The following is a 14,769-nucleotide window of genomic DNA, read 5'->3' as shown; positions in this document are numbered from 1 at the left end:
TTCTTAGGAATGCAAGTCTAACAGCGTCAGGAATTGGCTTTAGACACAGATAATCAGAGACAAGATGAGAAGCCATCTTTTGGCAGGGATGACTAAGTTGGGATGATTTTTAATGGGTTCTCACTTTCACCTGCAATGCAAGTCAGCACCGCCAAGGTTCTCAGGCGACACTTCTTCACCAGTTGCTGCTTTAACCTACAAGAGCAAAAGATTAGTGTGAGGATATAGGATTTCATCCTTAGTGAAAGATTTTGTCCACAAATGAAGACACACAATGTTCCCCCAAGATGACTATGTTCTACAACCCAACGACAGCTTTTATCCTCCTTCCCACAAGGCTGAAGAATCCCAAAGTATATACATCAATCCTGAAAAAAGATAAGTCTTTGAAAAATGAAAAAGGTTATCAGGCAGAGGTTGCAAATCTTCTCCTTTAAAGAAATGCCAGCATAGAATAAACATCCATCTAATCAGAGATGTTTAAAGGCAATTCCACCTGGAAGAACATAGGAGGTCTCTCCCAATATGAATCAGGTTCATAAATACACATAATCATTTTCAAATGTTTATGCCTGAAAGGAGTTATAACTTAAAATATTGGTCCTACCACATTTCTGTGTGGTTTCTTCACATTTAACAACTTGTCCTTTAAGGAAAATGAAATATAATGAAGAGGCATGTCAAGTTCTCTGAACTAAAAATTCCCCACAACTAACAAGTTGGCTACTTTTTTTGACCCAAAACTCATACTTACACAACCCTAAAGCTATTCACCAATGTGAAGTATTTCATTTGATCTAAGATTTACCTAAAAACAACCTGAAATCAATCCCCAAATGTCCAAAACCATCATCTCCATTCCTTTTGACTAAAAATTTTTCTGCAAAAGGAAACATATGAATTAAACAAATTTAGTTTAACCCCACTAATTTTCTACACAGAACCATAATGTTGACTGCTTTTCATCTCCCCAGTAAACTAACTTCCTCCCCCCAAAAAATAATCAAACAAAAAAAAATAAAACAAACAAAAAACACTACCCTCCTGTGATTATAACACATTTACATTTTCAAAGAGAAGCATTCTGCGCAATACTTAAAGCCTGACAAAATGCCCAAGTTTACATAGAAATCAATGAACTTTCACCAATACAACTCCTCTCCATTACCCTGATAACTGGAACTAGGCATAAAAAGCAAGGCTGGGTAACAAATTTAAAGTGACTTCATTAGTGTCTGAGAAATCCTAACAGGAATGAGGCAGAAAAGTCACTGAGTTCCATCACTGGACCACTGGTGTTGATTAGTCCTTCCGGCTGATTACTATGTTCTCCTCAAACAGAAGCTTTTATTACAATGTAGCATAAGCTAAAATGCTGGCACAGAAATGATGCTTTAATAATCCCTGCATCAAAAGCTTTTTAAATGAAGCATTAATCCAGTTGGAAGGATGTCATTATGTACCTCTAGAAATGTGCTCTTAGTCACCTCCCCAAGGAATTTGGAAACAATATTTACCCGGTTAAGCAACATTCGGTCTACACGGTAACAAATTTAAACCGTTGTGTGGCTATTTAAAGCTGCAAAAACAAATACACACAATCAGCTACATTATAATAGAGGGTTATTGGGATGGTTTTTTATTTGGGGGGAATCTGATTAAAGTGAATTTTAAAAGGCTTTAAAGCCACAGGATTTCATCATTCATTAGTATTAATTGAGCATGCTCTAGTGCTAAGTGATAGAAAGCTAAAATTGAAAAAAAACCAAATCAAACAACTCATCTTACTAAATGAAAAGTCCAAGGTAGTGACAGATATAAAAACAAATTCAATGCACATCAGAAAGAACAAAAGGGGACATGAGTTGAACTATTTTGTGACTATCTTATTAAGCTTAATGTACATCTTTAAAAAAAATAACAACTATGAGACAGAAGCTCAGTTTCTTATACCATCTTCCTCGCTACTCTTGCAATGCTCATTTATAAATGACTGTTAAACTGACCAAAAAAAAATTCATGAAAAGTTCATGTTAAATTAGCATTTTTTTAAAAAGGTAGCAAAACAAACAGTTGATGATTCCTGTAGAATCTCACACTGTTGACTTCTGCAACTTTTCAGTGGTGGTAAGTTATGGAAAGTTACAACAAGTGAACTCTGATACAACTGCAGAGACAGACTAGGTTTATTCCCCACAAACCTCAGGAAACTCAAAGTAAACAGACAAAGGCAGGGATGGGGAACCTGCAGCCTCGAGGCCACGTATGGCCTTCTAGGTCTTTAGGTTGCAGCCTTTTGACTGAAGTTTACAGAACAAATTCTTTTAGTAAGGGGATTTGTTCTGTGAAGCTTGGATTCAGTCAAAGGGCTGCACTTGAGGACCTAGAGGGCCACGTGTGAACTCAAAGCCGAAGGTTCCCATCTCTGGACAAAGATTTTTCCTAAAATTGTCTCCTACAGTTTTAAATGACTGAAGCAGGGCTCTCTCTCTGATAGATCTTAAAAATCAAAGTTTTCCTCTAATACACTGCTAAAGACAAATCCATTAAGATGGACATCAGATAAAACCTATCAGTAGGAACGTTTTAGTCTATTAAAATGTTGTCTACTTTTTATTCTAGATGAGAGAGATGATCTCTCACAAGTGAAGCCTCCTCAAAGAGTTAACTGTTTTCTTGTATTATTAAAACACACTCCCTTGAACATCTGCAGCTAGCTAACCTTGCAGAGAAGCACACTTTGTAACATATCTTGTACTTGCCCGACTCCCCCTTCATCCCAATCTTGTCTATGTCCTACATCCCTCTCTTCTTTTTTCTGTTTTGCGCCTTTTAGTCCTTTGTTCTTGGGGAGAAGCTTCCAAGCTTAGACTGTGAGTTCCAAGGCCCAGTCAATGGGAGAAAGAGCCAGTAGATGGGTTAGGGTCTACATAAACTTGCTTTGAGCTGTGTGCCCTTGTACTCCCTGGCCCACGCTATTAGTGTGACAAAGGGGGTGTACCCTTTCTCATGAGAAAGCAATAAACTCCTTTCTGCCTTTCCTAAGACAAGTCTCTGATGGATTTATTTTCAGGGGTCTCAAGACCCATACCACACAGTTTTGGGGGCTTATCGAAGATTCCCCCTTATTTGCGGAAGGATCTCCCAGTCAGCCCTAGGACAGGCAACCGCTGGCCATTTGCCAGCAGTCCTGGAACGGTCTGGGGATTTCCTTTCACTTGTAAGGCATGGACCCGCAATAAGATGATCTCAGAAGGCAAAAATGAAAGCAGAACAATCGCAGAGGAGGAGAGACTGAATCAAGAAGGTCATGTAAGTTTCTGCGCACAGATTCAGGTAAGCAAGACCCACAAGTCCTTTTAAGAGGGTAAGATCAGGGAGTTCCCTGGGTGACCATAGAACTAGGGTTGAGGCGAGACCACTGAGTCTTTTACGAAGGACAAAAATTTGTGAGCCTCTTCCTGTTCCCCTGGGGCAAGATCATTGAGCTTCTCTCTTAAAGAGAAGTAAGAGCTTGTGAGCCATGGGGAAAGCTCAAAAAAAAAAAGTCTCCCTCCAAAACTCGGGACAATAGTCTTCCGAAGGTCCCGGAAGACAAAAGTATCAAGGAAAAGATAAGAAGAAAATGATTAAGTATTGTTGTTTAGTTTGGGCAGGCACTCAGCTCAGAGAAAATGTCTTCCTGCCAAAGTACAGATCCTCCAAGGACTGGGTTTGCCAAAAATTTAAACCTATATGTGCACTCTTTAATGTTTTGTCAAATGTCTTGTCTGTATATGTTGTGCTGATATTTCTGTGTGAATGAAAGTCTGTCTCTGTTTTATCTGACAGTAAGATTGCAAATTTAGCTAGCCAGCCAGCAAGAGCAGAAAGGCTGAGCTGGACTATCCTGAAAAGGCAGGCTCTTTAATCTGATTCAAAACATTTTTTTGAAGAAACTGGAAGGTCTTTCTGCCTCAGATAGGGGAGTAGCAGACCATTCCCAACCTCATTTAAAGGAGGATCTCTTTTGTAATGGAAATTAGCGGAGTAAAAGACAGGCAGTCTGGAGTGAAAAGTTGAGTTTTGATTTCATGAGATCTCAAAGCTAAAATCTGTACTTTATGTTTAAATTAAGTAAATATATCCAATACCAGACAAAGTGTTTAAAATTGCAAATTCACTTTAGAATTTCAGTGATTTCTTTCAGAAGCATTAACTCTGTCCATGTGCTCAGAACACATGCACAAGGGGAAGGTTACCCCCCCCCCCCCATCTAATTTAAAAGCTGGAAGGAGACTGGGAGAGCTTGTCTGGTGGGTCTCAGAGGCAGGAAGGAGCTTGAAGATGGCATTTCAGCTCTTTAAGGACGCAGAGTAAAAAGAGATTATGGGAAGTTATAAATAAAGTTTTCTTTTAGGTAGCAAGAGTATTTGATTTTTTAAAAAGAAGGCTAACACGTTTATCATTAGTGATTATAAATCCAGATTTGATAAGATTAAAGTCAAAATCTGTCCTGGAGGAATACAGAACAGCATCTGAGAATGCTCTTCCTATCAGAATTAAGTAAAAAAGATATTATTTGGCATTTATGATTGTAAAGTGCTGAACACAAGGATGGGTATATGTTAGGTGAAACATTAATGTAACTTACACAGTTTTCAAATTTGGATTTTGTTATATAGAGAGAGAGATTGGGATTTTAAAGGGATGTGACAGAAATTTGATAATTTGAAACATATTTGGTTATAAATAAGAAGACAGAAAAATCATGTAACTTGATTTGATAATTAATAGCTCAATCAAATTTGAGATGACTCTATCTGAAAGGATATCAGGTGACAGAGTGTGCCCACATGGTGGTAAGGAGATGAATTACTGTGCAAGGTGATGTGGAAAAGTATGCAGTTGAATGAGTTAATGGTTTATCTTAAGTTTTAAGGAAACTTTAATAGTTTAAATTTTTAAGCAAATCTAAATGTTGTTATATTAGGAATTGCACTGTTAAATCAATAACAAATTGGTTAAAAAGGCTGTTATGAATTCTGTGTAAGAGTTTCTGTGTTGTAAAATTCCTACTGAGAAAATGAAAATCCTTAAAAAAAAATACATACATATTTTTGTATATGGGTGTTATTTTCAAGCCTGTTCCATCTAAGGATGTATTAAGTATATTAGAAAGTTTATTTCTGCTGTTTAGGAAGTTTTAACTAAACTTGTTTTTGCTATGAATCAAGCATTTACAAAAGTATGTTTGTAAAAGGAAGGTTATAGGTAAATGTGCAAAGGCACATTTTTTAGATCTTGTAATTTCTGCCAGTTAGGTTCATGAGGGTTTTGTGATAAACTGTAAACTGTTCTTAAAAGAGGAAGATAATTGTTGTATGAACAAATGTTTTGTAAAATCTTTTGTATGATTTTTGAAAGACCTACCTGACAAATTTATATTGTAAGCTAATTTGTTATAATAACTAAAGATTTTATGGGGTTTGGAAGATAAGGGGCAAGATAAGGGAGACAAAGAATTTTATGGCTCCAGGAAGCTCTGTGATAATTTTAAGACAAAAAGCCTCCTGGCCAAATCCCCCTTTCCTTTTGAAGTCCAGTCATTACAGAAGGACTTTTTAAAATCTAATCTGAACTGGAGATGCTCAGAGAAGAGATGCTAACTCTTTCCTATTGTCAAAGGAAAGCAGGGACACCAGCCCCATCTTGGGGCCTCTAAGACTTACAGAGTCTAAAATGGTGGCCCCTCGCTTTTTTAAAAGTTGTAATCTTTTAAGTAAAGTGAAAACTGTTTGTATATGGAGTTCCTAAACAAGGAATCCGTTTGGTGATAAATAATCTCTAGTGATTGGTTTTTAGGACAAATTTAAGATTTAAGATGTGAGTCCTGGTAAAATTTTGATTAGTGAAATCTGCCATCTAATATGTATAAGCTGCTGGGACTGTACTCAGAGAGGAATGTGACTGTTACACGCAAAAATTTGCCTCAGGAGACAATCCTGTCCTCAACCTTGGATGGGATCCTTCTGGCTCAGTTTCCCTATTATGTTCCTTCGAAAAGGAGTGTGTTCTCACTTGACTATTTCTGAGTCTGGCTATAAAGTGAAGATGATATCCAATTAGGTTCTTGCTTTTCATCTTCATGGCATATTTCTATAATCAAAGCAGATGGTTTAAGATGTAAGCACAATTCAAGTAGGGGAATCTTGCTGTTCTCAATTAATTGGGTAAATGGGTACTCTGGTATGGTCTTGTGAAAGATAAAATCCCTGGGAATGATCAGGTAAAGAAAAGGAAACTAAAGTACAAATATGATGTTGTATCATTGTTCCACAGAACAAGATATGGACTTGAAGTGAACTGTAATTGTATGGAATTGTTGAGGTTAGGGGTGTTTGGGACCCAAAAACAGTGACATGTTGGGACTTGTTCAAATGAATTCAACCCAAGCCTCCTTTCTGCTAAAGAAGGTCAAAGTTTGTCATCTTATTTCAGAGGGACTGAGGAAGGAGTCTAGGGGTGGCTCCAGGTGGTCTGGGGGTTCCAAGGATGGTCTTGATGGGAGTGGCCAGTAACCTGGAGATTTGGGCATAATGATAAGGAAAAGCTTCTGGGCCTCAGGAGAGCCAGTTCACGTGGGGAAAGGAGTTTTCAAGGTGAGGTTTTTCCAGGGCCCTTTTAGACAAATAGGAATAAAACTCCTTTGGAGTAAGGGACAAAGGTCCCAACTTGGAATAAGGTCTTTACTTATTACAAAATAATGTAAAAGCAATTAGTATTAAAACAATTGACTGAATTAATTACTGAGACTAAATCAGAAATATCTTCAATTTGGGGAAAAGAATTCATGTAGTTTCTCAGAGGCAGGTAACCTCTGGTGATATTTTGTATTGATGGAAAAGTTCAATGTTTCTGTTTTGATTTTATTTCGTTTCATGAACTTAAGTTGAAGTTAGTGCTTGAACTTATCGTATGTGGAGCTCATTCTTTTAGACTGAGCATGGTTAGAAAGGGATAGAGAAGCCTGGGAAACAGATGTAAATCTATTAGAGCAATGACTTATGGTTTTAATAGCAAATTTGATCTTATGATTGTTATTCAGTCAGGAACTAGAACATGTACAGAGAGGCATGGAAGCCACTTAAGACTTGTCTCAAAAGATGTTCCTTAGCTGGAGTGAAATTCTAGTCTTATCTGAAACTGATTGGAGCTTGTTATTCTAAGATTTTACGGGACTATTAACTGACTGTTCTTTTAAGTCTAACTCCAGGTGTGGATAGCAAGAAAGACTGTCTGAACCACTGATCCATGATGCCAGCGAGCCTGTGAGATGCTGGTATGAACTGCAAAGGGCTGACCTCATGGGAAGGGTGGGAGAGCAGCTGTTCAGCCTGGGCTGAGGTAGGATTCTGATGACTCAGTTTCCCCACTGACACCTGGCAGACTTTAAGCCCGGCTGGATGCCAGTTGACAATCTACTCCTGCCTGGGACTGACATGAAGTTAGGGAGATGTTCCCCTGAAATGTCCCTACTCTAAATGGCAATTTCCTATAATGAAAAGTTTTGTAAACATCATACCAGATCTATTAAATAACATATTGTTGGTAGGGGAACATCTGATGTTAAGTCCAAGAATTAAGCTATTAGGCTTAGGATTTTAGACCAACAACAATAAGTTCGGGTCCTTTAATTCTTAGTAATAGTATGGAGACCATCAGGCCAAGGGCCTGAGAGGCTAGCACACATAGTCATTATTATTTTTGTATCAGTTGGTTAATGTTAAAAGAAGAATGGTTTGTGGTCTATGCTGTAAATGCTTTAAGGAAGCATCACACGACCAGAGGTTGGAATTTTTTCATGATGTGATATGTGCTGTGTTAAAAATGATTATTTATTGTAAGCACTGGAGCCTGTTATTGACTCCTTAGTGAAATCTCATGAAGGGGAGTGCCCCCCTTGTCATTTGTCAATGCATCAATCAGCCTCATACCCAACTGAAGGGACGGTGACAGCTATGACCCAATGAACTGTGGCGTCACAAGAACCTGGAACCTTAAAGTTCACTTTTAAGAAGGGACCGATCCATTCGTGATTGAAAAGACTGTTGTAGGTTTATTGTTCTTGTTAGTTGCTATGCCTTTTCTTTGTTTTGCTGCAGGTATTTTCCTTTGCCTCTGACCTCTAGGCCTTAGCCAATTCTGTGGCTATGCACCAGGTTGTAGTGGAAGAAGTATTCCAACAATGTTGTGGGGAGTCTTCAAATTGTAAGAAATAAGAGGGGGGAATGTGAGAGATGATCTCTCACAAGTGAAGCCTCCTCAAAGAGTTAATTGTTTCTTGTATTATTAAAACACACTCCCTTGAACATCTGCAGTAGGCTAATCTTGTAGAGAAGCACGCTTTGTAACATATCTTGTCCTTGCCGGACTCCCGCTTCTTCCTGACCTTATCTATGACCTACACTGCCCCACTTCTTTTTTTTTGCTGAGCAAACAGTTCCCTGTTTTGCACCTTTTTGTCCTTTGTTCTTGGGGAGAAGCTTCCGAGCTTAGACTGTGAGCTCCAAAGCCCAGCCAATGGGAGGAGAAGCCAGTGAATGGCTTCCACATTAGGGTCTATATAAACTTGCTTTGAGCTGTGCCCCCTTGTGCTCCCTGGCTGGCACTATTAGTGTGATGAAGGGGGGGAGTAGTACCCTTTCTCACGAGAAAGCAATAAACTCCTTTTTGCCTTTCCTAAGACAAGCCTCTGATTGATTATCTTCGGGGGTCTCAAGACCCATGCCACACATAGATATTTCCTAATTCTAACTCACATCATTCCCTTTTGTAAACAGAGATCAATTAAACATACTAAAAATTATCAAACGTGTTTAAAGATACATTTGTCTCAATTTTGCGCACCTTCTTGAATGGCTCGACTCGGGTTTTTTGGTCAGAACTGTGATTTCATCAGGGTAGGGATGCCCCACAATATTATGAAAACAAGAACAGCTTCTGAGTCTTTTAAACAGTTTCTCCACCCCCCCATCCTTCCCCCGCAAAGTCCTCAGGTGATACTTCACCAGTGGCAGTTTTAGCCTAACCTTACTTTCAGTGAGGAAATTTCTCCTCCCAAACTTCTCCTGGCAAATATTCTGTAGTGTGTAAACCCCAAGGGCTGCCTGGGGTACTAGCTAAGCATGCCAGAACTTGAAATTGGGTCTTCTTCAACTTCAAGGCTGACTCTATATCCACTGTTTTTTGCTTCCTCTTACTCCACACTGTAAAAACAGAGCCCAAACTCCCTTAATCATCAAGAGCCCTCAATCTTCAAGTTTTCTACTTTAAAAGACCAAACCACTTTACTATAAAATACATGAAAACAAGAACAATCTAATATGACAACAAGAAAATATGTCAGCGAGCACCCCCAGCACCTGTGTCACACCAAACAAACTATCTTGCAGCCTCCTGCCAACCTGGCAGTGATAAGAGAAGGTAGAAAGTACAGAACAGGCCTAGCCTAGGTTCTCAGGTCTAGCTGTAAAACCTGAAGCAACTGAGACAACAACTAATCCATCATCACAGGAACAGTGCCATCAGAATCTAGAAGTCACTACATCTTGCTGAGGAATGCTACTTCTATCACAGAAGTAGTTAAAGTCGTCCTAGGTGAAAAAAAGCACAGACCACACCAATAGCAGGACTGGCAGTGTGCCATTCCTGTTACAGCAGTAACCAAAATCTGACCTCAGCAGAAGGTAAGAAGAAATCTCCAAATCTTCCCAAACCCAGCAGGCCAGAGCATTTTCTTCCCCTTTCTTCCTACCTCTCTGTCTCTTTTCCCAGGACATTTGAGCTAGGAGCCTATACACACTTACTGCCAAAGGAGAGTCTCTGATTATACTGAAAAGGGGGTTTCAAAGAACCTGCTTCACGAGGGGAGCTACAATAGAAGTTCCCCCTGGAACTGTGGCAGCAGCTCTGCCCCTTACAAAGCGAACTTAGAATAAGGAATAGAGAGTGTTCTCGCAGTGATGACTTCATAGTGCTCCATCCCCTCTTTACAAGTACTTTGTCTTTACTTTGCATGTATTTAAATATGCATTTGTAGTTTCCCCAGAGAGAATGGAAACTCTTCAAGGGCAGGAATTATTTCACTTTTGGTTTTGTATCCCCAGGCCCAAGCACAATGCTTGACACACAGTAAGCATTCAACAAATGCTTGTTAACTGAAAGCATCAGAGCATGTCACCTCTTAAAGAAACCTTGCAATCCAAGTCCAGTCATTTTAGAGATTAGAAAATAGGGACCTGGAATGATCAGAGCCTTCCACACAAGGTCACTCAGCTAGTTGGTGGTGAGCACAGACCAGAACTATAGGACTCTTGCCACCTGTCCTCAGCATCCAAATTTGTATGCCCTATCCCCGATTTTAAGAAAATCACCAAAAATTAAGAAACTTATTTTGTTTCTAAGAATAAGCCCTTGTATGTATACCTTCTTGTGTGAAATATACTTTGTAAAGGATCACTACCTATTCATTTTCTGGAAGCAAAATAATTTGGCTGATACTCCCCAACTATCCTACAATATATCCAGTATGTGATCAGCAAGTATACGTATAGCCCCTTCATCTTTAAGTTCTAGTAACTTCTTCCAAATTGCCACTCTATGGCCTTTTATTGGGCTGCTCTTTGGTCTGGCACAAGGCAGCCAATAACCAGAGTATGTTCATCACTTTTCCACACCTAATGTCATAAAAGGCCCCCACACTTTACAAAAATAAATGTGAGCACGATGACAATCAATTTTAATCAACTCCATTTCGAATTAAAATAAACCATCACACTGGTAAGATTCTGGAATGCCTTATAAACAAAAAGAAGCAAACCAACTGATTCAAAAGACAAATGAGACCATTGCCAAATTTCATACTAAGTCTTAAAATTTAAGTCAGAAATGTCTGTTCTGGAGCATTTAGGCTGTATTTACTTTCACAGCATCAAGTAACATGATCTCAAACTTTTACCTTAAGAAAAATTCACCATTATTCCAGGTCTATGTCCAATGAGGTGAACTGGTTATCAGATTTCAATTAAAACTAAGAGTTTTGGACAATAAATCTCTATTTCATATAAAAGCCAAGAATTAATGAACTCCTTTTCCTTAACATTTTATAGTTTACATATGGAGAGATAAGAGATAACTGACGAAATGTAAGCTTCCAAATGTATGTCTGCCACCAACTCTTCTAAAAACCAGGGATCCTATTATCTTTAAACAAAATGTTACTAACAAATTTGTTCAAAATGAACATGAAACTTCCAAGTCTTCATTTCAATTCAAAAACATTTAAGGGCCTAATGTGTACAGAGAATTGTGCTAAGGCATGAGGGAAATACTGAAGAGAATTTCCAATCTAGTAGACTTGGTGGTTTTTCCCTCTGGCATAAAAATGTGAGATGCTATAAATCAAATGATTACAAATAAGTGCTTACTTACCAAGGGGGGTCCTCCCAGGAAAATGGTGCCCTGTTTGCCAACAATGATACTCTCATCAGCCATTGCAGGAATGTAAGCTCCTCCTGCTGTACAGGATCCCATTACCACGGCTATCTGGAATCCAAACACACACAAAATACAAGCTGCAGAATCATAACGTATGGGCCTGAGAGGTAAAGCAAAAGGCAGAATGGAGTCGCCAGGGCTAATGATCCAAAGGCCTCAATTCTATCCCCACTTTTGTTGACAAAACAAGCTACTGATCAGTCTCTCTACCTCAATTTTAAAGCCCAAGTGAGATATCCTAGTGAGTGTATATGACAGGCTACAGGAGGGGAATATTTAAGTTAAACTATGAATTCGAGGTTCTTTGGAACAAAATACTTTGACTAGTTAAAAGATGAGTGTAAAGATTTCAGAGAAATATGGAAAGACTTCAGTGAATTAATGCAGAGGTAAAAAAGCAGAAAACAGAGTCAAAATAAAAGTGAGGTCAACACAGAAAGGCAGCAAACCTTTGATCAACAATAGTTGCTTGTATCATGTCGTCAAAATTAAAAGATACAGTCCTGATTCCTGTCAAAGACAGGTGTAACAATCTAGCTGTTTTTTAGGGAATGTATTCTGAAAAGGGTCTGGTTTGAGTGTTTGGTGGGAAATGTCAGTTGTCATTTTTTTAAAGAATGGTTTGGCTAAAGGGTCCATTTTGCCGATGAGAAATTTCCATCATGCAAATAAAGAGCCTTCAAAGCTGTATCTCAAACAGTCTGGTTATCTTAAAAGCAAACTAGAACTAGTAGCAGAAGTTTTAAGGTGGTAATGCAGCCTTACTGGGAAGACTACCAAAATGAGATTTGTAAATGTTTTGTGTCCCTTTGAATGGTAAATACAAAACTGTTATTACATAAAACTTCTCGTTTCATTTAGTACAGCACAAAAAATAGATGAATGGCTGACTAACTAATAAGCACAAGGTAGAAATTAATAATACGATGAATCACCTAACCACAGTAGGCGAAATATATCACAGCTATCAAAAAAAAAGTAGGAAGGACATTTTTTTGTTATTATGTCCATTATTTTCCCTTAGGGGCATGTAAATATCTGCTGAAAAGAGATTACAAAAGGAAACCACAATGATAATATTATTCCAAATATGAAAAGCAAAAAAAAATAGCATTATTTGTTTTAAGTGGGAGATGTCAACTGGAAGTTTTTTCCCCCAGATAAGAAAAGTTATCATAAATGAGAGTAAAAGTGCCTCTCCAATTTATTTTAACGTGTACCCCAAAAAATTGTGTGTTGAAATGTACCTTGGTACCTGTCAAGACAATTCAGTTACGGGAAAAAATAAAGGTCAGTAGAATTAAGGTACAAAATTTCATGATGTCTATCTGTTCTCCATACAACTAAAACACTAGGTTCAGCTCAAAAGATTCCACCACCCAAAGGAAGGAAAATTTGGGAAATCTGGACAAGAACTATCCTAACGATATAAGATGCTAAAAGGGAATGATTTATGGGGGGCAGGGGAGAGATGAAAAGAGCTAAGTACACACACAGCACAACCAAGAGACAAATGAAAGAACAGGAAAAGAAGGAAGAGAAAAAATTGTCAGTAGATTTTCAAAACTGAGGGAAAAACAAGAGTGGAATAATCTGGCAAAGAGAAACAAGACTCAAAAGGAAAAAAGGAAGCTAAGTGCTTTCTCAGGGAAAAACCTGCCAGATCTGCCACACGGCAGAAAAGTCACATAGATGAAAAACAGAAAAATGACTAGAATATGCTTCAGGATATAGATTAAACCACCTCGCTAAGGCTACATCAAACTTCCTGCAAGACACATTTTCTTCTCCAATCCCCATAATCCTAAAGTGTTTATGTCTATGTAGCCAAAGTAATCTCTTCTGCTCTGACACCAGACAAAATAAAAATACCCCATCCCTCAGATAGAAACAAAAGAACAAAAATGTCCCTCCACAGCTGATGAAAACTAGGCAACTTAATAAAAATGTATGCCTAAACCCCCAGAGAGGAGTGGGAACAAGGTCTGTTCACAAGCACTTCAAGGAAAAATTCTGAGTATATTTGTATAGTAGAAACTATTTACACATTCAAAAGAAGAAAGTTAAGCTACATATTTACCTATAAGTCAATCATATATTTACCTAAATCACAAATGGAGAAAAAAATACTACACTGATTTATTCAATTCAATAAATGGTTTTTCAGTGCCTATTACATCCAAAGCACTTCTGTCGCAAATTTATTCCCTCCCCACTCCCCAAAACACTAGAAATGAAGCAACAGGTCTAAGTCAGAATTCCCTAATGTTTTCATAAATAAAGCAAGAGATCCCATTCTCAGCCACTACCCAATCATCGAGACATCAGCATATGTCCTAACATGACGACACATTGTACTGGGGGCAAAACTACAGCTCAAATGAGGGACTACTGAGTGAAACGTTAATTCTGAACATAAAGAAATGTACGCATGTATGTGTGTGTGTGTGTGTGTGTGTGTGTGTATACACGCATATAATAATGATCTGTATATTATATATTTTATGTATACGTACGTAACTATGACAGCACACTGCTGAACAGGAACTTTCAAACAAAAGCAGAGACGTCTGTATTAGATAGCATATACACACATATAGATATATCCATATTATTTTCGATCCCTTTAAAAATGATTTACTTTGCTAGTAAAAATGCATTTTTATATACATGTATATGAATAAGTATATGTGTTTGTGTGACAGAAAGAAAGGGAGAAGGGGGGAAATGGGAGGAAGAAAGAGAGAAGAAGGAGTGTTTTGAATTAGCTGTTATATTCCTGAAATTTATCATGATCTCATTTCATGGGCCTCCCACCCTAAGGTAAAAGTCCTTTGCAAGGTTAGTAAATAAGGCTCCATCTCTATGCAGTTTATGACAAGTTTGCAAAGTCACTCATAGGCTGGTCCAGCTTCCTTTTTCAATTCTCTAACTGTAGGGCCCAAAGAATTTGAAGTGTACATTTTAAAATGGAGGTGAAAGTCAGCCTCCTCACCAATTAAAACACTTGAAAGCCCAAAACAGACACTGAGAAGTAGAGAACGGAAAACAACACTATGGCATGAATGTGGGAGGTGGAACATGGGAGAGGTTATGTCTAGAGAAGTGGTAATAGTCCAGTGTGACTAGAATGGAAAGTGCATAAGGAGGATAATATGAAAATACTCTCATGTTTCAATGGGGCAAAGGGTTAGGAGGGAGAGAAAACAGATTTCTGTTAATATTTTTAAA

The 14,769-nt window shown here is 38.2% G+C and overlaps 1 protein-coding gene across 1 annotated transcript in view; it reads right to left on the bottom strand.

Moving 5' to 3' along the window:
• MCCC2 (methylcrotonyl-CoA carboxylase subunit 2) overlaps positions 1-14,769 on the bottom strand; it is a 105,341-nt gene that overhangs the window by 45,530 nt on the left and 45,042 nt on the right. Inside the window, exons 7-8 of the mRNA XM_072606302.1 lie at positions 11,473-11,586; positions 131-195 (exon numbers count right to left, since the gene is read on the bottom strand). Of these exons, the coding sequence (XP_072462403.1) occupies positions 131-195; positions 11,473-11,586 (179 nt within the window). The remainder of the gene's footprint in view (positions 1-130; positions 196-11,472; positions 11,587-14,769) is intronic.

This window comes from Notamacropus eugenii, chromosome 4 (assembly GCF_028372415.1).
Source record: "Notamacropus eugenii isolate mMacEug1 chromosome 4, mMacEug1.pri_v2, whole genome shotgun sequence".
NCBI classification, from domain to species: domain Eukaryota; kingdom Metazoa; phylum Chordata; class Mammalia; order Diprotodontia; family Macropodidae; genus Notamacropus; species Notamacropus eugenii.
This window is presented reverse-complemented; position numbering and strand designations above follow the sequence as displayed.